The 25789-nt window shown below is 36.3% G+C and overlaps 1 protein-coding gene across 6 annotated transcripts in view; it reads right to left on the bottom strand.

Moving 5' to 3' along the window:
* LOC309810705 (uncharacterized protein) overlaps positions 1-25789 on the bottom strand; it is a 578315-nt gene that overhangs the window by 440865 nt on the left and 111661 nt on the right. For 4 of the 6 annotated variants that reach the window (XR_014295044.1, XM_082632911.1, XM_082632912.1 and 1 more), the window contains exon 2: positions 3184-3272. Coding sequence is in view for 3 of the 6 variants with exons in the window: in XM_082632911.1 (XP_082489037.1) it covers positions 3184-3213 (30 nt within the window). In the remaining 3 variants the exon portion in view is untranslated. Of the gene's footprint in view, positions 1-3183; positions 3273-25789 lie in introns of those variants that run through there. The other 2 variants (XR_014295045.1, XR_014295046.1) reach the window with 1 other exon arrangement.

Genomic DNA, 25789 nt, shown 5'->3' with positions numbered 1-25789 from the left:
CATACTGAGTGAAGTAAGTCAGACAGAGAAAGACAAATACCATACGATATCACTTATATGTGGAATCTAAAAAAAGGGTGCAAATAATCTTATTTATAAAACAGAAATAGAATCACAGATGTAGAAAACTTATGGTTAACAGTGGGGAAAGGGGGTGAGGAGGGATAAATTGGGAGATTAGGATGGACATACACACACTACTATATATAAAATAGATAGCTAATAAGGACCTACTGTAAAGCACAGGAAACTCTACTCAATACTCTGTAATGGCCTATATGGGAAAATAATCTAAAAAAGCGTGGATATATGTATATGTATAACTGATTCACTTTGCTGTACACCTGAAACCAACACAACATTGTAAATCAACTATACTCCAATAAAAAAATTATTTTTAATTTAAAAGGGATAAATTATATATGAAAAAATTTGGAATTGGTCTCTATGGTACAAATGAAGTAAACATGTTAAAGTTACAGAGAAAAGTCTCTCTAGAAAAAATAGAAAAAAATTCATTACTTTGTAATTTGACAAAAATAGTATATAAATCATCAAAGTTTAAAGATAAAGTGTTGATTAAAATAATTCTCCTCTGAGGGCTTCCCTGGTGGCGCAGTGGTTGAGAGTCCACCTGCCGATGCAGGGGACACGGGTTCGTGCCCTCGTTCGGGAAGATCCCACATGCCGCAGAGCGGCTGGGCCTGTGAGCCATGGCCACTGAGCCTGTGCATCCGGAGCCTGTGCTCCACAATGGGAGAGGCCACAACAGTGAGAGGCCCGCGTACCGCAAAAATTAAAAATAAATAAATAAATAAATAATAATAATAATAATAATTCTCCTTTGAGAAATGCAAATCAAAACTACAATGAGGTATCACCTCACACTGGTCAGGATGGCCATCACTAAAACATCTACAAATGATAACTGCTGGAGAGGGTGTGGAGAAAAGGGAACCTTCCTACACTGTTGGTAGGAATGTAAACTGGTGCAGCCACTATGGTAAACAGCATGGAAGTTCCTTAAAAAACTAAAAATAGAGTTACTGTATGATCCTGCAATCCCACTCCTGGGCTTATTTCTGGAAAAGATGAAAACTCTAATTCAAAAAGATACATGCACCCCAATGTTCATAGCAGCACTATTTACAAGAGCCAAGACATGGAAGTATGTCTATCAACAAATGAATGGATAAAGAAGATAGATAGATAGATAGATCACAATGGAATATTACTCAGCCATAAAAAATGAATGAAATAATGCCATTTGCAGCAACATGGAAGGACCTAGAGAATACCATACTAACTGAAGTACATCAGACAGAGAAAGACAAGTATCATATGATATCTTATATGTGGAATCTAAAATATGATACAATGAACTTATTTACAAAACAGAATCAGACTCACAGAAATAGAAACCAAATTCATGGTTACCAAAGGGGAAAAGGGGGCAAGGGATAAATTAGGAGTTTGGGATTAGCAGATACAACTTGTGTATATAAAAAAGATAAACAACAAGGACCTACTGTATAGCACATGAAACTATATTCAATGTCTTATAATAAACTATAATGGAAAAGAATCTGAGACAGAATATATATATATACATATATACATATATATATAATATATATATGTACATATATAACTGAATCACTTTGCTGTATACCAGAAACTAGCACATTGTAAATCAACTATATTTCAATAAAAGAAAAAAGAGAGAAAATAATTCTCCTCTGAAATCTAACAGAAATGAGGTAGAAATTGTGAATTATTAATTGGCATTAAAATTTTATTTCTTGCCTCACGCCTAGTGGGCACTAACTCCATTTCTCCTTTATGTTGTGTCCCTGGGAAAAGGGGAATTAAACTAAAATATGCCCAAGGAAAAGTAAGGATAAACAGTTATGAATCCTGGCTGTATCAATAACTGAGTTTCTTCTTTGGATATTTACTTATAATTTTGGTTACATTAAATATGTATTTACCTTTCTGGGGTATTTGAAAATATCCATAGTGACTAGTAATAAATCACATTATTTTCAGAAAAAAATCAGCGTCTTTTTTACAATGAGGAAAAAGTCTATTATTCAAATTTTAAGTTGAATTTTGAAGTGCATTTCTCTTCTCCAAATCTCTAGAGTTTAAAATATTTAATGCTTTGAAAATTAATTTTGAAACCTGTGGATAATCTCAGACTCAGTGGTCTTACATCGATCTTAAGCATGGGTGACTCAGCTCTTTGATGTTAGTACAGTGCAAGAATTTTCAGGTATTGTTAATGTGGCTCAGAATTCTTTGAATAAATTTAGATTCCTAGCAGATAATTGACCTAAGTGACTTTGGGAGGTCCCTATAACTTAAATAAATAAAAAAAAAACTATAGTTCCACACATAAATAATATGTGGATGCAGTTTTATGCCACAATAGAATTTCCCAAGTTAATCTCAATAATTATTTATTAGGTCTAAATGATTACCCCAATATCTTAGCTAATTTTTGAAAAAAAAATTAAATACATTTATGGTAAAAAAAAAAAGGAAATTTAAATACGATTGAACACACATACACATTAAAGGAAGTAATTGAGCATAGCAGATCTCAGCCCATTATCTGAAGTTGGCAAGGATATTTCATTTCATACATCATTTAGAGACTAATTTGCCACAATGATTCTGTAAATATAATAGTTCTTAAGATGTCAGCAGAATGAGAAGGGGGAAAAAAGTTTGTTTTCAACAAATGTCTATGCCAAGATGTGCATAGCTGGTGAACTCTCCAGTCCTGTCAGGGGTATATTCACATTTGATTGAGCTAATATGCCTGACTTTTTATAAGCTCAAAAATGAGAGAAAATAAACAACAAAAATGACATTTCAAAACAGTGACTTAATTTTCATTTGTTTTGAAGGATCCATAATATTTAACAGCACATAAATTAGATGCTGGAATGTAATGGATCATTCCCTGTCAATATTTAATTCATAATTACGTTTCCTTTGGGGCCAATTTAGAGATAAGGTAAATGAGAGAAAATGGGCCCAAGTGTCCGAGAAAGATAAGTCAATGTCAAACTCTGGCTACAAACATTAACTAGCAAATTACACAAAGAGGTATAAAAAAGAAATAATTTATGAAGTTCATTAATTGCTTCTCACAATATTGGACAAAGTACCTACCTGCCCATCTTTTTCCAAATGTGTCAACATTATATCATTAAAGAAGATGTCAATCAAGAACTTTTGCAATCAACCAGGACATCCAGGACCCTAGTAAGATATAAAATAAATAAATAAATAAATATCCAAGCCTTTGTCTTAAAATGTTTACAATTTAAAATAGGAAACATATCATAAGCATTTACATTCAAAAATTTATAGAAAAAGAAAGGTAGATACTGTAAATAGATAGATACATCTGTCCATACATACATGGATAGAGGGATTAAGAGGTAGATAGATATGGATATTACTGAGTATGTAGCTTTTTATCAGACAATTTTCCAAGCAATATAAAATTTTAACTCATTGACTCCTCAACAAATCCTGTGTTATCATTAGTATTTAAAAAATGAAGAAGTTGAGATTTTAAAAAGTTAATACATTTGATGAAATTCCAATAGTTAAGAAGTGATGGATAAAGTAATCCTACATCTGCCTGCCTGGCTTCAAAGCAAGTACTCAACCATGATGCTTGCTACTTTCCTCTCTATAAATAGGATATTACATTTAGCATTAAAATGCTGTAATTATTTAAAAGAAGCCTTAAATTGTTTCTTGGAGATCATTACTGTGCACCCAGATTCTGAGTAGGCCAGGGGAGTAGTGTAGGACTCTGTTTTTTTTTTTTTAATAAATTTTTATTATTTAGTTATTTATGGCTGCATTGGGTCTTCATTGCTGAGTGCGGGCTTTCTCTAGTTGCGGCGAGCAGGGGCTATGCTCTGCTGCAGTGTGTGGACTTCTCATTGCGGTGGCTTCTCTTGTGGAGCACGGGCTCTAGGTGCGTGGGCTTCAGTAGTTGTGGCACGCGGGCTTAGTTGCTCCGCGGCATGTGGGATCCTCCTGCACCAGGGTTCGAACCCGTGTCCCCTACATTGGCAGGCGGATTCTTAACCACTGCACCACCAAGGAAGTCCTTCTGCATTGTTTTATAAACACACCAGGCAATTTTGTTACAAGTGGTGCATCATCTACAATATGAAAGCACTTACAGAACTCACCTTGTAGCTATAATTCAATGCAAAGGTAAAATATGTGTCATTAAGCGAAAATATATAGACACCAGAGGGGATTACTTCTGGGTTTTTTTGTAGCGCAAGCAGCCACAATCTAAGAGAAGAGAATTTTAAATGAGCAATTTAAATGATGTAATCCACAAGACCAACAGCTATCTTCCCATGAGTTTTCTCACTGACATCATTTACAATGTAACTATTCGGTTTTACCTTCTCTTCATAATGTCAGCAGCTAATATTTTTTAATTTTGAATTCTGAAATAGTTGTAGATTTACATACAATTATAAGAAATAATACAGAGAAATTCCATTTACCATTTGAGACATTTCCCTCCATTTTTAAATCTTGCATAACTGTAGTAAAAGGTCATAACCATAAATTTCCTATCAATATAACCCACTGATCTTATTCAGATTTCATATTTTATAGGTATCCATTTATCTGTTTGTATTTAGTTCTACAAAATTTTGTCTCATGCATAGATTTTGTGTGTGTGACCACCATCAGAGCCACAGAATATTTTCATCTCAAGGATCCCACAATGAAACCTTTCTAAGGCCACAGCTACAACTTTCCTTCTCCCTTCCATAATCCCTAGCAACCACTAATCTTCATCTCTATAATTTTTTCTGTTTCATAATGCTATATAGATGGAATCACAGCATATCTAACCTTTTGAGACTGGCTTTTTTCACTCAATGTATTGATAATTCCCCTGAATTCAGCATCATCCCCGTTGTTACTTATATCAGTGGTTGCTTCCTTTTTATTGCTGAGTAGTACACCATAGTATGAACGTACCACATTTTGTTTAACTATTTACCTGTTGAAGGATATTTGGGTTGTTTCCAGTTTGGGGCTCAAATCAAAAGCCAAGACTCATTCTTGATACTTTTTTATTTCATCAGTTCCTACATCCAATTACTAAGAAATTTTTATTAATACTACTTACAAATATATCTCAAATCTATCCACCTTTATGGGATACATTGTCTAAGTCATTATTGTCTCTTTCCTGCCATGCAGCCACAAGTCCTTTAATTGGCAACTTTGTCTCCTTATAAGCCACAGTGATTACAGGTAGTCTTTTTACTAGCCTCAGAGTTTCTTCACGATCTGGTCTCTCTCTCATCTGTTACCAACTGCACCCTCACCCTTTGTCAATAAGATTTAGCTGCATTCGTCTTCTTTTCTTTCTTAAGCTTATTTTTTCGGGGTCATTGCAAGTGCCAGTCCTCTGCCTGAAGCATCTCTTAGCCTTACTCATGCTTGGCCAACTCAAATGTCACCTCCTCAGGCAGATCTTTCTTAACCCCCATATCTAATGTTGAACACACCCATCTCACTTGTATGCTGATGGGAGCTTGCTTCAATTTCTTTTCAGGATGTGTCACCACTGAAATAACCCAATGTGTTCATTGCGAATCACTCACATAAGAATATTAGCCACTTGCTAGCTTAAAATGTCTCTCTCTTACTCACTGCTGTATTTCCAGAACTTGAATGGTATGACACCTGGAATATAGTACTTACTAAATGTTTGTTTAATAAATACATGCATTAATCTATCTGTTTATCACCTACCTATCAAATGTTCTTTAAAATATGAACTGAAGTTAATCTGGCAATTTGTTCTCCTGTGACCAAATACATACATTGTGTGCCTTAAACCCAGAATTCTTCATTTTTCCTTAAATATCATATGCCCTTCCCCATTTTCTTTCCTCCTCATAGAATATTTAATTTCACCAGTCCACACTCCTTCTTTATTTGAGAAATTCTTACAGTAGTTTAGGAGGAATCAGTAAAAATATTCCCTGATCTTACAACAAGGTTGTAAATGCTAACCAGAAAGAAGGGACTTCTGGCTAACAATCAGTATTTCAGCTGTTTTGCTGCTTGAGAGTCAAAAGTACATAGTTATACTACAACATACTCATGTTCATCAGGCCGAGATTTTTTTTGTCATCTTGTGACATGTCTTTCAAATTCACGTTTGAAGAAGTTACAAATGTCAGGATTTGGTGGAGGCAGGGGTGAAGGCACGTGAAGAGAGTCTCCAAATTCTGAAGTTCTTATTCACAATTCATTGCTTGTAAACTTATTCCTCAACTTGGCATGCATTTCTGTTACCCTTCTTCCTTTTATTTCACCACCAATGTGCAGGCCAGCTGTCCCACCATGTTTTTGAATAGGGTACCATTATCCATGCAGTAAGGACTTTAATATAGAAAAATTATTCTTTGTTAATGTTAACTATCACTAGCAGAATGAGATATTTAAAACAATGCATAAGGAGGCCAAAAAAACGAGTATTAAAAAAATCCCTAGGTGCATAAATATATTTCTGAGAGCAGGGCAGCTTAGGTCAGCAGCCTGCTTTACTTAGAGGAAGCCTTTGACAGTCTTCATGCTTTGGTTGCTCAATAGTATTCCATCAGGAGTAAACTGAGTTTCTGGTAACACATTTGCTCTAACGCAGCATAAAAACTAATGACCGTGTCCAGCTATGTACACTGCCGGCAGCTACAGTATGCCAGGAAAATTGCTTAAATTTGGATTTCTGATACTCTTGCTCAATCAAAGGCTGTTTTGAATATTGGCAGACCAGACAATAAACTCATTGTGCATTTTCTGGATAGATATAGACTCTGAAACTGGCTTATCTCCCTTCAGAACTCTGATTATTTCAGCAATGATCGTGTCCTTTCAATGTTCCACCCTGGCATCCCATTACAGAGCACAAAGACTTTCAAACTATGGAATGAAAAATGTTGGGGAAAGGCCAACTTGAGGACAGCGTTTTGGGATTAAAGACTTCTTATATACTTGTCAGAGTCCTAGCTTTAAATAAAAACAGTAACTCTTAGGGGAAAAAGAAAAGACTTGGATGATAGTAGGTGATAAATGTGTAGACCTGTTTGACCTCACGTGCTGTAAGGGTGGGTTTATTCATGGGTTTATTCTTTAATACTTCCCTTGTAGTTTCTCTTATTACTTCCTCTATTCTACCTCCTTTTTTTTTTTTTGCGGTACGCGGGCCTCTCACTGTTGTGGCCTCTCTTGTTGTGGAGCACAGGCTCCGGATGCGCAGGCTCGGCGGCCATGGCTCACGGGCTCAGCCACTCCGTGGCACGTGGGATCTTCCCGGACCGGGGCACGAACCCGTGTCCCCTGCATCGGCAGGCGGACTGTCAACCACTGCGCCACCAGGGAAGCCCTCTACCTCCTTTTTTATGCGATGTTTTTCTTCAGTAACATTTATTGGGTATGCATTTACATTTATGGTACACTAAAATAAAGGAGAGAGAAAGACTTTACCAGATAAAGAAAAACTGAGGCAATTTGTCTGCACTAGTCCTGCCCTACAAGAATTACCAAGGGAAATTCTTCAAGTTGAAATGCATAGATGTTAAACAGCAACATGAGAATATGTGAAAGTACAAATCTCACTGGTAAAGTAAATACAAACACAGAATATTGTAATATTGTAATGATGGCATGTAAATCACTTTTAATCCTAGTATAAAAGTTAAAAGACAAAAGTATTAAGAATAATTGTAACCACAAAAATGTTTTAGTGCATGCACAACATAAAAAGAAGTAAAGGCTGACATCAATAACACAGTGTAGGGGGTGGAAATAAAAGTGTAGAACTTTTGTATTGAAGTTAAGTTGTTATCAGCTTAAAATAGATTGTTGGAGCTATGAGAGATTGGATGCAAGCCTCAGGGTAACCACAAGAGAAAGATCTATAGCAGATACACAAAAGATAAAGAGAAAAGAATCCAAGTACATCACCACAAAAATGATTAAACCACAAAGAAAGACGTCAAGAGAAAAGGAACAAGAGAAGCACAAAACAGACAGAAAACAGTTAACAAAGTGGCCGTAATATGTCCTTACTTATCAATAATTACTTTAAGTGTAAATGGATTAAACTCACCAATCAAAAGACACAGAGTGACTGAATATATTAAAAAAAACAAACAAAAAAAGACGCAAGCCCAAACTATATGCAGTCTACAATACACTCGCTTTAGATTTAAAGAGATCCGGAATTAAAAGTGAAGTTATGATTTTTGCTTTAAAGAAACATATTTGAAGAATTCAAAAACATTCTAAATGTTTCAAAAGAATTCTCAGTTCCAGTTTTATCACACTGCCTCTGTATTTTTTCTTCTATTCTTAATATCCTATAAAAATTATTTCTTCCCCTAGGTTTGAAATATAGAACCACACATATGACTCCCAAACCTACATGGGCAAAGTCATATCCTCAAAATTTCTCTTCATTTGGTTGACCTCAGATCATCCAGTGTCTACACTCATCAGTTATCAACTCCTCCACCTCAAACACAGACAGGCATTTTATTACTGGTCATTTTCCATTATGCCAACCTAAACAATGCTTCATTCCCTTAGTACTAACATAATCATCTCCCATATACATTTTGATGATCATTTCTTTTGATGGTTTTCCTTTGCTTTCATTTTCAGAAGTTTCACAATAAGGAGCAGAAACATTTTCTCAGATAAAATTATATGAGCGCATAGATAAAGTAAAAACAAGTAGAGCTCAGAGCCACATTCATAGAAGTTCCGTTCCTTGAAGAAAACAATTTAGTTAGAAACTCAGCAACTTACAACTAGAGTCCTTAATAGCTAGCTTCTTATTCACATTTTCTTATTTATTTCATCTTTAGACATTAGAAAAATAACAAAATTTCAGAGATATCATAGAGTGAATTTTGTGGTTCACCAGGGCCCAAAGGACTCGTTAAAATTCACAGATTCAAAACTCACTCTATCAATGCATCAAGAGTTTGCTTTGAGAATGATGCTCATCAAACCAAGATGATGGAAACCACTGTGTTTATTATACATGGGCTTTTACAGATTCATAAAAGCCAGGTATGAGCTAGATCACTCTCTGCCTCTTATTGATCTTCTTAACTCTGGCTGAACCACCAAATTTAAAGCCTGTTATTGTTGAAAATTTATTTTTTTTCCTTTCATATTATTTCACTGACTTCTGCATGCTTTTCTGCTTTCTGAAACATATGAGTATTGCCTTTATTCCACCTATGTTAGTCTAATAAGTCCAACTCATTTACCATAACCAAAGATACTTCAACATTTTGAAGCCTTGGAGCCTCTACTGAAGACATGGTCTCTGTGGGTGTGGGTGTGGGTGTGAGTGTGCATGCAGGTGCACACTTGTTGGGTTGAAGAGTGTCCAAGGTCATAATGAAGACACATGGACTTCTGAGACTTCTTCAGCTGGTCTTACCTCCCCCATCTTACAATCTTATATTTTCTCTTGGTCCCTTAATTTGGTCAACATCTGGGCTCCCTCACGTTCTAGCCTAAGACCCAAGTTGTTATCAAGGTATTTTCCTACAAAGCTTCTCTTACTTCTCAAAAGAATTTTGGTAAAGGTGAAAGCTTCTAAACAAAAAATAATTGGGGGGAAAAAAGAGAATTTGATAGTCTTAAGAGATATATTGTTGCACCAGATCAATCTTATCAGTACCTTTCCAGCTGGTGACTAGAGCACACGTATCTACTACATAGTGTTTCTCTCTCTTGGTCAGTTTTCCTGAAAAACAGACATATTTAGTTCCTGATTTTGTACAATGTGCGCATATCTCAGAACATGCATCCACTTCTTTTCATCTTGACACATTCTTTCTCCAAAAACACTAAGATGTGTTCCAGTCCTGAGGATACACTCCTTTCATCTTGATATTTTTCATGTCTCTTCACTTACAGAATCACAGAAATTGTTTTGTCATAGATGACTTGCAGAAATAGCAACACTCCTCCCTTATATATTATTATTCATTTAAATACCAGTAGGATGTTTATTTTCAACCTCTGGAGCAAATTCGAGTAATTCTTTCTATGCTGACTATACAATAGTTTCTTTAGGCCTAATGTTAATCTTTGTACCCCAGGAAAAGGCCTAGTAGTGGCTCTTGATGGCTTTTTATATCAAATCACAGGCTTTTTATAACAAATCCACAATTATTAATATGCAGGATATATTTCAGAAAATATTTTCTGAAGAGAATATAGTGAGCAAATACCTGATGTTATTTAGAGTTGGAAAAATCCCACCGTCATGTAAACAAATGGCTACTTCACATATGTAGGTGTGTATTGTGTATGCATGTATTTATCCTACACCTTACTTTCCCTGAAGTGAATCCATGTATACCATGGAAAAATAAGTTTTTCTTACTTGTTTACCTTTACCTCTGGGAAGAAAGGTAACAAAGGTCTATATTATGGAATCATTTGGCCAGTTTTAGACCACTGAAACATTCCACCAGGAAAATAGTAGTAGTCCAATTTTCATTTTCTAATCTTTCTTTGGATCTCTGCTTGGCACTTGAAGCTTTCTTTTAAAATGGATGTAAGGGCTGTAAAGGTTAAGAGGAGACAGAAAACCTAATGCTTTAAAGTTCACTTATCATTTATCCAACATAAATTCTCTGGGAGGAGAGTTCACTGAAAGCTTATCAGTCCTTCCTATTGTTTGATATCTTGACACCCAATTAATTGGGGCTTCAAGAGTTTAGCTCAACTTCAAAAAGAAGAAAAATAAAACTCCCTTTTTCTCCCAGACCTTTCTGCCCTATAAAGGTCTATTTTATAACATCATATTTATGCATTTTTAAACTCTCAATTTTATTCGTTTTGTGGAAACTACACATCGTAATGAATTACACATCTTACCCAATAATACGGTAGCCTTAAGATAAAAGCAAAGTATTTGGAAGAGAGTCCACTCTGGGTAACCCAGCTGGTGTGAGTAAGTTCAATTACTAAAATCTCCAGTGCTGTGAGCCTCAAGGCCAAATTAATGTCTGTGAGAAATGAATATTTCCTGGAGGTTCACTGGCTTGAAATAATCCAAGCCCTCAAAGCTATTAAGAATGGGCACTCTCAGGTGGAACAATGGATCAAGGGGCCACGGTTTCAGTTTTTAATGTTCAATACAATTAATTTTGGAGCCATACACTTGTCAGTTAAAACTACTGGATAAAGTATATTCAGATGTAATGTTTATGTTTACATGTTTTATTTTCTTTGGATTTCCCCATGTTTCCTGTGTCTGAGCGCCAGATTTATGTTTTCTTTCTCATATTTCTCCGATAAAGTCCGCTGGCCCCAAATGTGGACATATCCTTTTGAGTAGTTTTGTAGTCATCTTTTCAGGGAAGTTACCTGGAACATGATGCATATCAATAAATATTGATACTTATGGATATTTCTTATTTCTAGTTTTTAGTAGTTTTTTTTAAAAAAACTGGAATTTTTCTTGTGCCAGGAAATGACAGCCAGTAGACTTGGGTCTCAGTGCTGGTTCCATGAAGTTACTGCTCCCTGAGACTAAATATATCAACCCAGAATCTGCACATTACTGTGGCTTTTTCAGTGCCCTGTGATCCCTCCTGAATACCCGAAAAGATATTCAACCATAATTCTAGAGTACATACTAATTTATGTACTGAACCCAAAGATAATTTGATCACCATGGATGGCACACAACTCACAGCAATATTTTTTTGTTTTCTTTCCTCTAGCTGACAAGAAAGGGTTGGAGAAAATTTTTCTTCTTCCTTTCTAGGTTCTTTGGCTGGTATATTAATTAAATTCATATAAGACAGATTAATATAAGAAAAACAAAGTTTATAACTACGTATACCTCCTTATACACAGGAGAGACCCAGAAAAACAGAGTAACTCTCTGAAATAGCCAAAGTCACCACCTTAAATACCATCTCCAGCTAAAGACAAAAGAAGATGTTGTGGGACTGGGGCGTTGGTACAGATTACCAGGAAAAGCACAGTAAACAAGGGTATGGTTGTTACGCAGATTTAAGTGGGCACCTTCTCCATTTGTAAATGTTTCTAGAGATTTAGATATTCTTCTCTTCCTGCTACAGCTAGGGAGACAGCATTACAAATGGAAATTTTCCATATAAATATAAATGTTTCTAGCAAAAGGGTAACTCCTACTCAGTTTTCAGAGCTTCATCCTTGTCTGCTGTTTCTTAAAAAGAACCAGCTTAAAAAATCAATATGCCAAAGAGGCATACTTTGGGGTGGTATATTTTGCTCCCCTTCAAAACTCATATGAAATTTGAACTTTAATCATTACAAGTGTATTGACAACCTATAGTTGAAATTTTGAGTAGAAAGTTTCAAGTTGGAATGCTCACTTATAAAGGACACTAGGATAGAAAATTAAGTACCCTGACATAGCACACAGATATTTGATAGCTATATTAAATTTATATTAAAGAAATATAGTATGATGTTGAATAAAGATTCTGTGAAGAGTTTTAGCAAATGGAAAGCATTTCTTTATAAGGCAATTTTTCTAATTACATAGTTGAGATTAGCAAATAAGATAGTTCATTGCAAACATAATCTTCAAAGTTTTACTGGTGTTTTTCATAGTTTTGTTTTTTATATGATTTATAGGTTTATTACTTTTTCTATAATTAACTATCTTAATTAAACCTACATAGAGCCTGAATTTAAGACTGAGTGATAAAAAACATTCTGATATTAAAAGTAGTTGTTGGTACATAGAGTGAAAAAATATTTGCAAAAATGTTAGACAGAGTTAATTAACTTTGATGGTTAATGATAGAAATGATGGTTAATATTTACAACTTAGAAAACAAACATGAAAATATACTAAAGACCTTAAAATTTTTATTATGTTTTATCATTTAATAATTATTTAATTATTTATCTGTCAATGTTCTAGGTAAAGGTATAGTTACTTTTTAATTAATTAATTAATTAATTAATTTTTTGGCTGCGTTGGGTCTTCATTGCTGTGTGCGGGCTTTCTCTAGTTGTGGCAAGCAGGGGGTTGTGGTGCATGGGCTTCTCATTGCGGTGGCTTCTCTTGTTGCAGAACATAGGCTGTAGGGTACGTGGGCTTCAGTAGCTGTGGTTCGCGGGCTCTAGAGCGCAGGCTCAGTAGTTGTGGCGCACAGACTTAGTTGCTCCGCGGCATGTGGGATCCTCCCGGACCCGGGCTAGAACCCGTGTCCTCTGCATTGGCAGGCGGATTCTTAACCACTTTGCCACCAGGGAAGCCCAGGTATAGTTATTAACACTAAAAAAATTTAAATATGATTTTAAACTACTAAGATATTATACAAAAGATAGGGCTGGGGGTCCCCAAAGAAAGAAAACTAGGCATGGCTTTCTTTACATAAGAGAAGCCATTTTTGGCCTAGGCCGTTTTGTGAGCTAAGCCTGGCCAAGATGCTTGCTCTTGAATGGGTCTCAGCAATTAATGACGTTAAGGGAACAAAAGAATGCAGAGACACTGCCTGTTTTCAGGCAAGAAAAGTAACAATAGCAACATCAGTTGTAACATCAGTTGTAAAGATTTCTAGTTCTGTTTTTATGGTAAAGATAAGCCTGCAGTGCTCAACCACCAGGTCAACCAGAACCTTAGGGAGGATGACGTTGACCTTTTCTGACCCTCCTGACTTCAATCAACTCAAGCTTGGACTCTGTCTACCACCCAAACGCCTTCATGAATATGCTTGTACCTTTAGCTTAAAACTTCCCCAATCTTGCTGTTGGAGGAGACACTGCTTTGGGAAAGATCCCTGGTGTTCTCCCTACTTGCTGCAAGTAATAAAACCTTCCTTCTCCCAATCTTTGGTCTGGTTGTGTCTTTTGGCTCAACACTCACCAAGAGGCAAACCCAGTTTTCGGGTAACAGTACTTAATCAAGGAAATCCATTTCAAATAATTTAAGAGGCATAACTATTCATTTCAGAGCTGTGTACCTCTGAAACCAAATCCCCCTAAAATCAAGTTTCCCAGCCAAGTTTATGATTAACTTCTCTATCCAATACTTTATTGCCTTTCTTGTCTTGCATCTGTTCCCCTCAGGATTGAGGAATATCAAAGAAAAGGGGGAATTGAACCCCAGCAGGACCCTGTGGGGCCCTCCTGGGTACAAAAGCCCCTCCATGACACACTCCCTCCCCTCCACCCTGTTTCTTGTTTGTAGATAAAGGCTTTAGTCTCCTAGGCCTTCCCTGAGTTTCAAAGAGCAGGCAGCAGGAGTTACTAATTAGAGAAGTGAGGAAATGCAGAAACAAAGGAAAAGCAGTCAAGAAAAAAAAGTACAGGGATAAAACAGTCCTAGATCCTCCTCAAGAGATATACATAACAATTTGATGCCTATCTTTGAGTTTTCTGCAGAAACTAAGATTCCCACCCAGGTGGAGGAGGATAACTAAGATTCCTGGAACACCACCCTGTTACCTCACCACCAACCAGTCAGAAGAAAGTCATGCCCCCTGCAACCCACACCCCAAGAGTTGCTTTGAAAACTCTTCCCTGAAAGCCACCAGAGTTCAAGTTTGGGTCTTTTGAGCATGAGCCACCCTTTCTCCTTGCTTGGCCCTGCGATAAACCTTTTTCTGCTTCAGACTGATGTTTCCGTTTCTTTGGCCTCACTTTGTGTTTTGTACACAGACTTCGGTTTGACAATGTCTCTCTTACCTGTGTCAGAAAATTTTACTTTTTGATTTTTTCTTTGAGGGCCACATATGACTACAGTCTTGGACATACTCTAGAACTGGGTGTGTAACTTTTCTTTATTCTGTCTCTATTTCTGCTCTAGCTTTGAGATGTTTCTATCTAGGCTGGCCTTCCTGCTCCTCAATATTTACCACTGACATGGCATTGAGTATCAGAGAGGAAAAAAACTTGTCACCCCCAAATATGTCTCATTGGTGTAAGGATTATTTTACAATGACTATTTTTGTTTTTTTGTGCTTTTCTTTGCGGTACGCGGGCCTCTCACTGTTGTGGCCTCTCCCGCCATGGAGCACATGCTCTGGACGCGCAGGCCCAGCGGCCATGGCCCACGGGCCCAGCCGCTCCACGGCATGTGGGATCCTCCCAGACCGGGGCACGAACCCGTGTCCCCTGCATCGGCAGGCGGACTCTCAACCACTGAGCCACCAGGGAAGCCCTAGAATGATTATTTTTAAAAAACAGCAGACAAAGAGATAAAGCACTGAAAACTGAGTAGAAGTTATTCTGTAAGAGACATCTATATGTACAAGAGCAATCTCCATTTGTAAGGGTGTCTCCTTCTCTGTACCAGCAAGAGAAAGATGACAAAATCTCTAGAAGCTCTTATCAATGAAGAAAGCAAGGACCTAAATCTGCATAACAAATTATCCTATGTTTACCATGTTTTCCCTGATAGCCTCACATAGCTGGCTTCCCCAGTGCCCAATATCTTCTTTTGCTTTAGCTCAAGATGGTATTTAAGGTGGTGGCTTGGGCCATTTGGGGGGCATTACTCAGTTTTTCCTGGATACCACCCATGTGTACAGGAGGTATACATGTTATTGAATTTATGTTTTTTTGTTTTGTTTTGTTTTCCTGTTAATCTGTCTTTTATTACAGGGGGTCTCAGCTAAGACATTAGAAGGGTGTAGGGGAAATTATTTTTCCTCCTTGACAGTATTCTGGAACTTCTCCCAACACCTTTATTGTTCAGGGTGGAAAGAAGCATCCTCTGTACAGAATTCGTAACTTGACTGAGCTATTAAACAAAAGCACATATTTGATTAAAATACAAACATGAGAAAAATAGAAAAAGCTGTGAAAAATAATTCCAGGAAATCAACCAAGTCCCATGCATTAAATTTCACTTACTATTCACAGAACAAAAATACTCTTCAATTTCTTGTTGATCTGACAAAGCCTATCTCAACAGGGAACTCTGATGAAAGGAAAAGGTAAGACTAGGATTTACCTGTCTTAAGCAAAATCCTTCATTTTACACAATGACAACTCTATTTGGTTTTTAGTACACTGAAAAGAGTGCAGGTACTACATATGGAAAACATCATCGTAATGAAAAACAGATGCTCCGGGAAGTTAAGCATTTTGCTCATAGAGAATCGAAAATACCTCTGGGAGGTTGTTTAGCTTATATTAAAGTGCCCCCTTGAGGATAAAAACATGACTACATGACCAAAAGTATTAACTGAACCACCAAATGCTTTAATTGAATCATGAAAATAAATTTTTCAAATGGTCATATGTGTATTAAAACTAGTGAACATGTATCTCTTTTTGTAAAGCAAGGGATAATTTGCATGCCTTCTTTCCTATTTACTCTGTTAAAGGGAAAGACTTCTGCAAGAATAGCTGCCTAATCTAACAGGTAGGAATTCTGTCCATATCTCATTGTTTAAGACATATAACTTTTGTTATCGTGGAAGAAATATTATTTTCAACAACACCGTTGAATTTCTGACAAAAAAGAACTTCCTGTGATTATATTCTACTTCAGAGTCTCAGGCCTTTCCAAGGCATTAATGAGAGAGGTTGATGTGTTCCTACTTCTTCTGTTCACACGGGTTATTGCTGAATCTCCAGATTTTCAATCCAGTGGCCACTTCTGGTTGGGTAACTCCCTTGTGGATGCCACACAGCTTTGGTGCATGCAGATTTCAGTGGGAACTTAAAATACTGGCTGCTAAGATGTTCCATGAAATTACCCTTCATAGTGATTTTGCTGCTTCCATAGCACCCTGACGAAAGACGGGTCACTCCTCTTGGCCCTTCTCTTGAGTTTAAAGAAATATCTTTATGTTTCTGCATAAAAAAATAAATTCTACCTGTTTGCTTCTTAAATATACTCATTATGTACCTGAAAATTTCCTTCTCCTAAAAGTTTAAGCTTTAAAAATTAAATGCAAAGACATCTGTAAGCTCTTTCTTTTTTTCAGTTCTGCTAACTTTTCTCTCCTGTGACAGTGAGCATAAAACCTCCCACCCCCATAAAGAAGAAATAAAAGGGAAAATTGCAAGGAAGAAACAGATATTTTCTCTAAATAACACTCTGCTAATTCAAAGATTAGGCTGCTTAGAGTACTACTAAATGTGGAGATATAACCAGTTTAAGAATATATAGGCAACTAGATGTTCATATACCAAAAATAAATTTTCTATAAGATTCAGATATTATATCTTAGGTTTTTTTCCAAATTTAAATAAACTTTACACCTTTGGAGGTTTGTCTTGTCAAAAAAAAAAAAAAAAATTGGAGACCAGCCTTGAAAATTCCTGAGCAGACAAAACCAGTTTAGTCCCACAAACAAAGCACAATTTAGCTTAAATTGCAAGATAAATTGGACCTGGGTCATTGCTTGTTCATGCCTCTGGAAATCATAAGCAAAACCCGAACTGTTTCCCAAGGTTGGTATGAGGGAACCAGTAACCAATTCTTATGATTTAAGAAAGGTCTACTATTGCAACCAATCGCTGTGAAAAATAAAGTCACTGTTTTCTCACTATTTAAGCTGCTTTATAACACTAGACCCCTGGGCCTCATTCCATGTTTTGGTTTGAATGGTCCATTTGCAAACTGTCTTCCCAGTGTGTGTGCAAAAAATTTTACTAATTACAGCTTTGATGATTTATTGGTTTTACTTCAGCTATTTCTGAACTTTTGACAATCTAGAACAAAATGCTAGTATGGTAATTCTATTTGTTTAAACAATAATCACTGAATTATCCCTAAACTATAAACAGGGTATGTTCCCCTTCTTGGTTTTAATCTACAGATATGTTAAATTTACACATTTGCAAATATAAATTTGTTAAGAATAGGAAACTAACTACAAGGATGCACTGTGTCTTCGAGGTGAAAACAATGGTTAAAGTGAAAATTGGGAGATTTAGCAGAAAAGACTTATGAGCTGGATGGGAAAAGAATGAACAATAAATCAAGCAAGGGGAAGGGAATATTATATTATAAAATCTTAACACCATAACTGGAGAGAATATCATTTGAAAAGTTAAATGCAGCTTAAAGAGATTTTTGCCCCAGACCTGATGGCAGTTTCTACATGGAAGAACTAGAAAAGCCATGAAAAACAATTAAATTGTCTTTTAGGAAGCAGTAGTCCTTGACTGAGGGCTTAGTTCTGTTTGAACAGGGGAAATCTGTCTGATGCTTACGTAAAATGACTCTTATGGTATTGAGAACAGAACCAAGACAGCAGAGGTCACATAGTCTTAGGGCATGTAGAAAGTCCAGCCTAGCCAGTGTGGAGGGATTCTATCACCACTTCTTTGAGACACCAGCATCCAGCTAAGACAGAAGTGTACCGCCTTGGGAATAAGGACCACATCTTAGAGTACAGTTTCCCTTAGTCTGACCACATTTTGATTTTTCCCTCCAAGTCCATAAGGACTCCCATAACATAATACCCCATCTGCAGTTCCTTTTATCTTCCAGTTTACCCAAGCCCTACTTTCAGACTTTATTGCCAGTCCATTGGCTACTGCCCAAGAAATAATGAAAAGCATTACCATATTAATATTGTTATTCTCTTGTTTACTGATGCCTTTGACAATACCGATGGATCTTAATTCTGCTCATTCAGCAGATTTATCCTTTTAATCTTCAGTTAAGTCACAACAATGAGTGCATTGTAATACAGCTGTTTTCCAATTTGAATTTCTGTCCTCTACTCTTGAGCTACCATCCTTAAACCTAGACGCATATTTGGCATCCTCTGATAACTGATTATAGGGAGGGGCTCATCCAGCTAGGTGTTAGGAAACTCCTGAAGGAGATTTCTTATAGTGCTCAATGACATACCAATCACCTATTCACGTGTGCAATGGATACTTCCAGTGGTCCGCTGTCATATATTCCTGAATATGCCATTTCATTTAGTATGGAATCTCTTTTACACATGTCCTTCCTTGAATTTCTATTGTCTTTAATTTAATGATTCATCCATACCTGGGATCTACCAACTGCAAGTGGCATCAATATAGTTTCCCTATCATCAATGCTCCCAGTGTTTTCCTGACCTCACGCCAGGGATGGCCAGGAAGCCATCCTGGCAACAATAGTTTCTCACTCCCACTTTCTTCCTCTCAAGCAAACCCTTAGTTAGCCATTACTTAAATTACTGAGTCAAGAATTGTTACAAAAATCTTATTAATGATATGAACTGCAAAGATTACATAGGTCAGATAATTGACAGGACTCACAAACCTCTACAGAACAAGTTCATGAAGGCTATAATAAAGGCAAATAACATGGTATAAAACAGACAGAAAGCACAGGTAAGTGACAGGGCCCAGCAGATTTCCAGGCTTAATTCCCCTGGAACATTTCTTAGTCACACAGAATAAACTTTGTCTCCAGATGACAAGCCACCTACACGTGTGTGAGGAGCTATATCAATTTCCTGTGGCTGCTATAAGAAATTACCACTGACCTGGTGGCTTGAAACCAACAGAAATGGGTTCTCTCCTAGTTCTGGAGGCCAAAATTCTAAAATCAGCACCACTGGGATAAAATCAAACTTTCAGAAGGTCTGTGCTCCCTCTGGGGACTCTAAGAGAGAATCTGTTCCTTGTCTCTTCTAGCTTCTGGGGGCTGTCCACATTCCTTGGCTACTAGTGGATGAATGCCTTGTCCATTGTGTCTGTATCACTCCAGTCTTTGCCTTCATGGTCCAATTGCCTTCTCCTCTTTTGTGTGTGACAAATCTTCCTCTGCTTTAATCTTATAAGGATACATGTGATTGCCTTTAGGACTCACTTGGATAGTCCAAGATAGTATGCCCATCTCAATATAATTAGCATAATCACATCCACAAAATCCTTCTTTTTTTAAACCATATAAAGTAACATGAAGAGTTTTCATGGATTAGGACATGGATATCTTTTGGGAGGGCTATTATACGGCTTACCACAGGAATCTTAATTTCAAGAGAGTCAGTCAACGCTTCCACTGTGGTCTTTCATGTCCTACTGGTCACATAGGCAGGACAGGCTATTTAAACTTTTGTACCAACAATAAGGCATCAATAGACAAGTGGCCCTAGGGATGCCAGAGGAGCTTCAAACATTGAGCAGTAAACTTGAAGTCACTAATTAGCTCATTCACCCACTAGTAGCCCGTCCAGTCAGTACTGGGATTCCAGATACCCTCAGAAATTAAGCATGGGGTGGGGCCAATACAGCTGTAAGATAACTGTTTCTTACTCAAGGGAAATGGGAGAGAATGATTTAAAGGTGTTTTGATTCAGGGAGCAAAATAGGTTCAGTTACAAAAAATTGTGAAAAGAGTCCTCCCATCTAAGGATTAAGAGAACATATAGAGTCTTCGTTCAAAATTAGCATTCAAGACCAGTGACAATAGTCTCCCCAACTAAACCAAACCTAGCCAACTATAATAACCACAATAACAACAATAAAACTTCACACATTATAATTACATTGTAACTTTACTGCAGGCACACCGATTGAGGTGTGAAAATCTGACTATAATCTTCCACAATCATCTGCTACTCCTCACCTTTCTGATTCATCAGGTCACCAAATTCCTGTGATTCCAAATCAGAAATGATCTTCATTCTCATACTTACTTTCTTATTTCCATGGCCAGGGCTCTTTTTCTGGCCATATTTTCAAGACAAGTGAACTACACTTGCTACTCTTATCAATATAGCCTTATTTTGCCTTCCTTATCTATGTTTTTATCTGTTGCTAGAATTCTCCTCCTAAAATATAATTATCCTGTATTAATTTCTTCCAAATCATATTTTTTTGAATTTTACCTTGTAGAATCTCTTTGAATTATTCTGCTTCCCCTACAACTCCTATAGGAGGACTTAAGAGTAGCCCTTTCATTTTTCGTGGATGAGTTATAATACGGTTAGGTCTACGGTTATTTACTTAAGGCACTAATAAAAGTACGTTTGTTCTCATCTCACTTATTTTCAGCAACAAAGAACACACAAAGAATAGAATGATTTTTCATTAAACCACATTAGTATCTACAAAATAAAGAGAATTTATACATATTACAATTATATGTCTTTTTAGGCTTAACTGGTATCTTAAGGCATGTAAAATGGTGCAGCATAGGCATGGGTAGAAAACTACAAGCAAAACTACATGCAAGCATCAGCAGATCTTGAGCAGATCTTTCTAATATATCCATTTAGCCCTTTTACACGCAACTTCCACTTTTTTCAAAATTTATAATTTATAAAAAATAAGGTGTTTGCAACCAAGAATATTAAAAATAATAAAATTTATTATTCTCCAGAGGCAAGAAAAACCTTAAATGATTGTTTCCATATTTGAATTTTTTTCATATTATGAGAGAAAGCAAGGAAATACTAGCCTTACCAGAAATCCCATAATTAATCACATACATCATCTATTGAGTTGATGTATCTAAGGCATATATTTATTGTAAAATAAAAACCCAAAAGTCACTGGCCTTTTGGAAGAAACACTGGTTACCATTTCATTTGTAACTCACTTGCAATTCAGCCAGGTCCCAACACTCACTGAAGTATCTAAATATACTTGCACAGCTGACCTTAGAACTAGTTCCTGTCTGTAGAGGAAATTGAATGCTTAATGACATGGAGAGCATAATTCCTAACTTTGTTTTCTTTATTGTTACAATGAAAAACATAGGCAGGAAAAAAGCCATTCATCATAATATCATAACAACTGCACACAAATTGCATGGCCAATAAAATATGTGCTCTTAAGGCATTTGTAGATTATAAATGAGAAATTTGAATTTATATAAAAAAATCACTGTTGCAACATTTCTGTACATACTTATATTAAAAATCAACCTACCCTAGTCTTGCTAATCAAGTAGTAACATGCTTTACTTAAACATTGATATAATAAATAGCTATTTCATAAAGGTTATATAGTTTGCATATATTTTTGATTGTAGAAACAAAGGATTATTGTGAACTACAAAGAAAGCAAAAATATCACAAATATATTTGAATTAGACTCATTGTAGAAAGCCAACAATATATAGACAGAGCCCAGCATTTAAAATCAGAAGTCTGGGTTTTAGGTCAAAGATCAATTCTTTGATTGATCAATGAATTTGATCAATTCATTGACGTGTTTTGAATGTCAATTTACTCATTTGTATAACATAGATAATAAACTATGATCTCATGTAATAATATAAATTTTAAAAAAAGTTGCAGCACTGGATAGGCCAGCCTTTGAATTCCGGCTTCATCGTTCATGAAGTGCATGACCTTGGGCACAGATTATTTACAACCAGCCCTCCATATCCACGGGTTCTGCATCCATGGATTTAATCAACCATGGATTGAAAATATTCGGAAAACAAATTCCAAAAAGTTTCAAAAAGCAAAACTTGCATTTGCCACACACCGGCAACTATCTACATAGCATTTACACTGTATTAGGTATTGTGAGTAATCTAGAGATGATTTAAAGTGTATACGAGAAGATGTGTGTAGGTTATATGAAAATACTATCCCATAAGGGACTCGAGCATCCTTGGATTTGGTATCCGCAGGGGCTCCTGGAACTAATCCGTGCAGATGCCAAGGGATGACTTTATTAAAAAACATATCTGTTAAATACATATTCTAATAACATGTTCATATTAAGGACAGTAAGAGTTAAATTAGCCTATGAAAAGCATAATAAGTGCTACACAAAAGGTAACACTTAACAGTATTACTCATCTGAGAAGTTTTTATTCTCTTTTTCTTCCTAATTCAAAATGCTTATAATAAGAACATCTTTGCTCTAGAATTAATGAGGACAGAACGAGACCATTTGTGTAGAAGCATTTTAGGAAACATAAAGCAACAACCCTATTCAGATTTTTCTTTTTCATGAGTCACAGTTTCAAATTAGCTCTCTGACCAGTGAACATATACATGAAAGTGCTGCATAAATCTGACCTTAATTTAACTAATTCAATGTTTTAAAATATTTGCTATTTGAAAAGAACCTTATTAGCAAGTGGAGGATATGCTTGCTTGAATGTGTTCCCTAATTTCTCTGGTCATATTTTAAACTTTTCATAAAACTAACCTCAAAACACAACTCTTGCACAGCTATGTCCCTGTGTTCTTTGCTCATTTGCAGAAATAATATTAAAGGTTAAGAAGTTTAACTCTAAATAGTCTAAAAGCCTAAACTAATTATATAAAAAACCAAAAAACAGTTTTTACTTGATATTTTATTTTCTTTACTACCAGAACAATTAAGAGAGCTGAGAGTAGCTTATAGTCTGCAATAACCAGACAGGTAAATGTTAACTATTTTTGATGAGTTTAATGATGCAGGCAAGGCTACCCTCTATATGAGCTGATTAGATTAAACCTACTTGCTGGCTCTCTTTTTTTTTTTTTTTTTTTTTTGCGGTACATGGGCCTCTCACCGCCGTGGCATACCCCCCCCATACGCCCCCCCCCCGCGGAGCACAGGCTCCGGACGCGCAGGCTCAGCGGCCATGGCTCACGGACCCAGCCGCTCCGCGGCATGTGGGATCCTCCCGGACCAGGGCACGAACCCGCGCCCCCCGCATCGGCAGGCGGACTCCCAACCACTGCGCCACCAGGGAAGCCCTACTTGCTGGATCTTAAGGAATTTTCTCATAACTACAAAGCATAACACAGTTATCTATCTCACATGTGATATTACTACTGAAATCACTGGAAGTATATTAGATCCATAAGAATGTCTATTGCCTCTTTTCCCATAGCTTTGGAGGTGCCAAAATAATTTTAAATTTCTGTGAAGAATCTTAACCTACATTGTTGGAGGATAGGCTTCTATATGAGATAATTTTCTAGCTGATTCAAGCTGAATTTTTCAGAGCTTATCTTTATTTTAAAAAACAGCATTTACAGCTGTCTCAAGTATAATACGTATCCCTTATGTACTTAAATATAGTGGATGAATAAAAGTCTTATCTTAATGAGGTAGGGTATCATTAAAAGAATCAATTGTTACAGTGAATAGCAAAAGAGCAAAGGTCTCAAGGGTAAGTCACTTTGAAATATGTTGAAAATATTAATCTTTTTGCCTCTCCACTGAATGACCTTTTTCGTATGTTTTGATTTTTATAATTACTCTTTTTCATTCACTGTTGAGCTATCCTTATCTAGGTGGTGAGCTTCTAAAGAGCAAGACTGTCTCATTAATCATTGCAGATCTCCCCCACCCCCATTCAAGGACATGTCTTTGATCTGTCTGCCACCAGCAGCTACTGAGTTCTTCCCGATCTATCTTTCTTATTTACTATTTATAAGCTTCTGTGAGCTGGGAAACGTTCTTATCAAACTTGTAGGAACTTTGCTCAAAACTAGACTAAGCTCTGAGACAGTGTCTGAGATCTTTTTCTTAGCACATTGACTTCCTGACCTCAATACTGCTTCCACATTCCTACAAGCCTTCTGGATAGTTGAGGTTGCCACATTAATGAATGCACTTGTATTCAGGCAGTTTGAGTCAACAGGTTAGTTCTAAACATATCTGGCTTGTATGATAGTTTAGATGTTACAGGCACTTTGTAAATTAAACAGTGGTGTACTGGCTGCCTGAGTTTTGAAATATTATCTTTGCAAACGGGTTTAAATCAAGCAATAAATAATCCAGATAGGACTAGGAATCTATTATGGCAATAACAGCATTGCACATTTCCATTTATCAAATGCTTCCACAACTACTTAGTTTTGCAATGTTTTGCAATAAAGCACAAGTCTCCTTCTGACTTTTTAATATGTTTAACCAAAGAAGGATAGGTTCACATACATCCTTTTCATATAGTTTAACTATACCAGATAAGAGCTTATACCTTCATATTAAAGAATCCTTGGGAATCTATTGTCCCTGTTCCCTTGTTAGACATAAGAGGTCATATACTACATGTGAAGCTGACAGTTGCCATCCTTTCCTCACTGTTTAGACTAAGAGTACATATAGCATTATTGATTATTATCTGCATTTATTTATTTTTAAAATTAAAAAAAATTCTTTTTTATTATTATTATCTGCATTTAGACCAGCAATGTGACTTGGAGTTTTCAATGCTGAAACGACTAGGATATTTCCTGCTTAGACAAACTTTTAGCAAACAACAATTACATAGTCTAGTAGAATATATAATATGTGTATATATAGTAGGATATAATACACATACATATTTTATATATATTAACAAAGGATATATACAGTGTGTGTATGCATATATGTAGTGATATATATATCCTACTTTATAAGAAGCAGTCTACATGTTTTATAAGCAACATAAGTACTCAGTCAGATGCTGCCCTTGAAGATGTATTCTTATCCCCCGACTCAATTTTTCAAACTTGTTCTGTGACAATTTGCCAAGCTTCCACATCTGCAGCACTCCCTGAGGACTAAATTGGCATACAAATATATTTAAAGTACATTAGCATTTTTTTCATGCCTGCCGGGAGGATTAGTTCACAAATTCTAAAGGAATAAAGCAGTGAATTCTGCAGTTGTACCAAAAGCCTTTGCCACCCACTAAATAAAAGAGATCAAAGGTACCTAGGAATGTTTAGGTAATAGCAAATGTAATAGATGCCCCTGCTTTTTCTGGAAGGACGGTTCACAACCTTTCCAGAATTTCACTCAATTCTAGTCCATATGA

This window comes from Mesoplodon mirus (genome assembly GCF_964341445.2).
Source record: "Mesoplodon mirus genome assembly, chromosome: 9".
Taxonomy (NCBI): domain Eukaryota; kingdom Metazoa; phylum Chordata; class Mammalia; order Artiodactyla; family Ziphiidae; genus Mesoplodon; species Mesoplodon mirus.
Note: the sequence above shows the minus strand (reverse complement) of the source record. Positions and strands in the feature narration are given on the sequence as shown.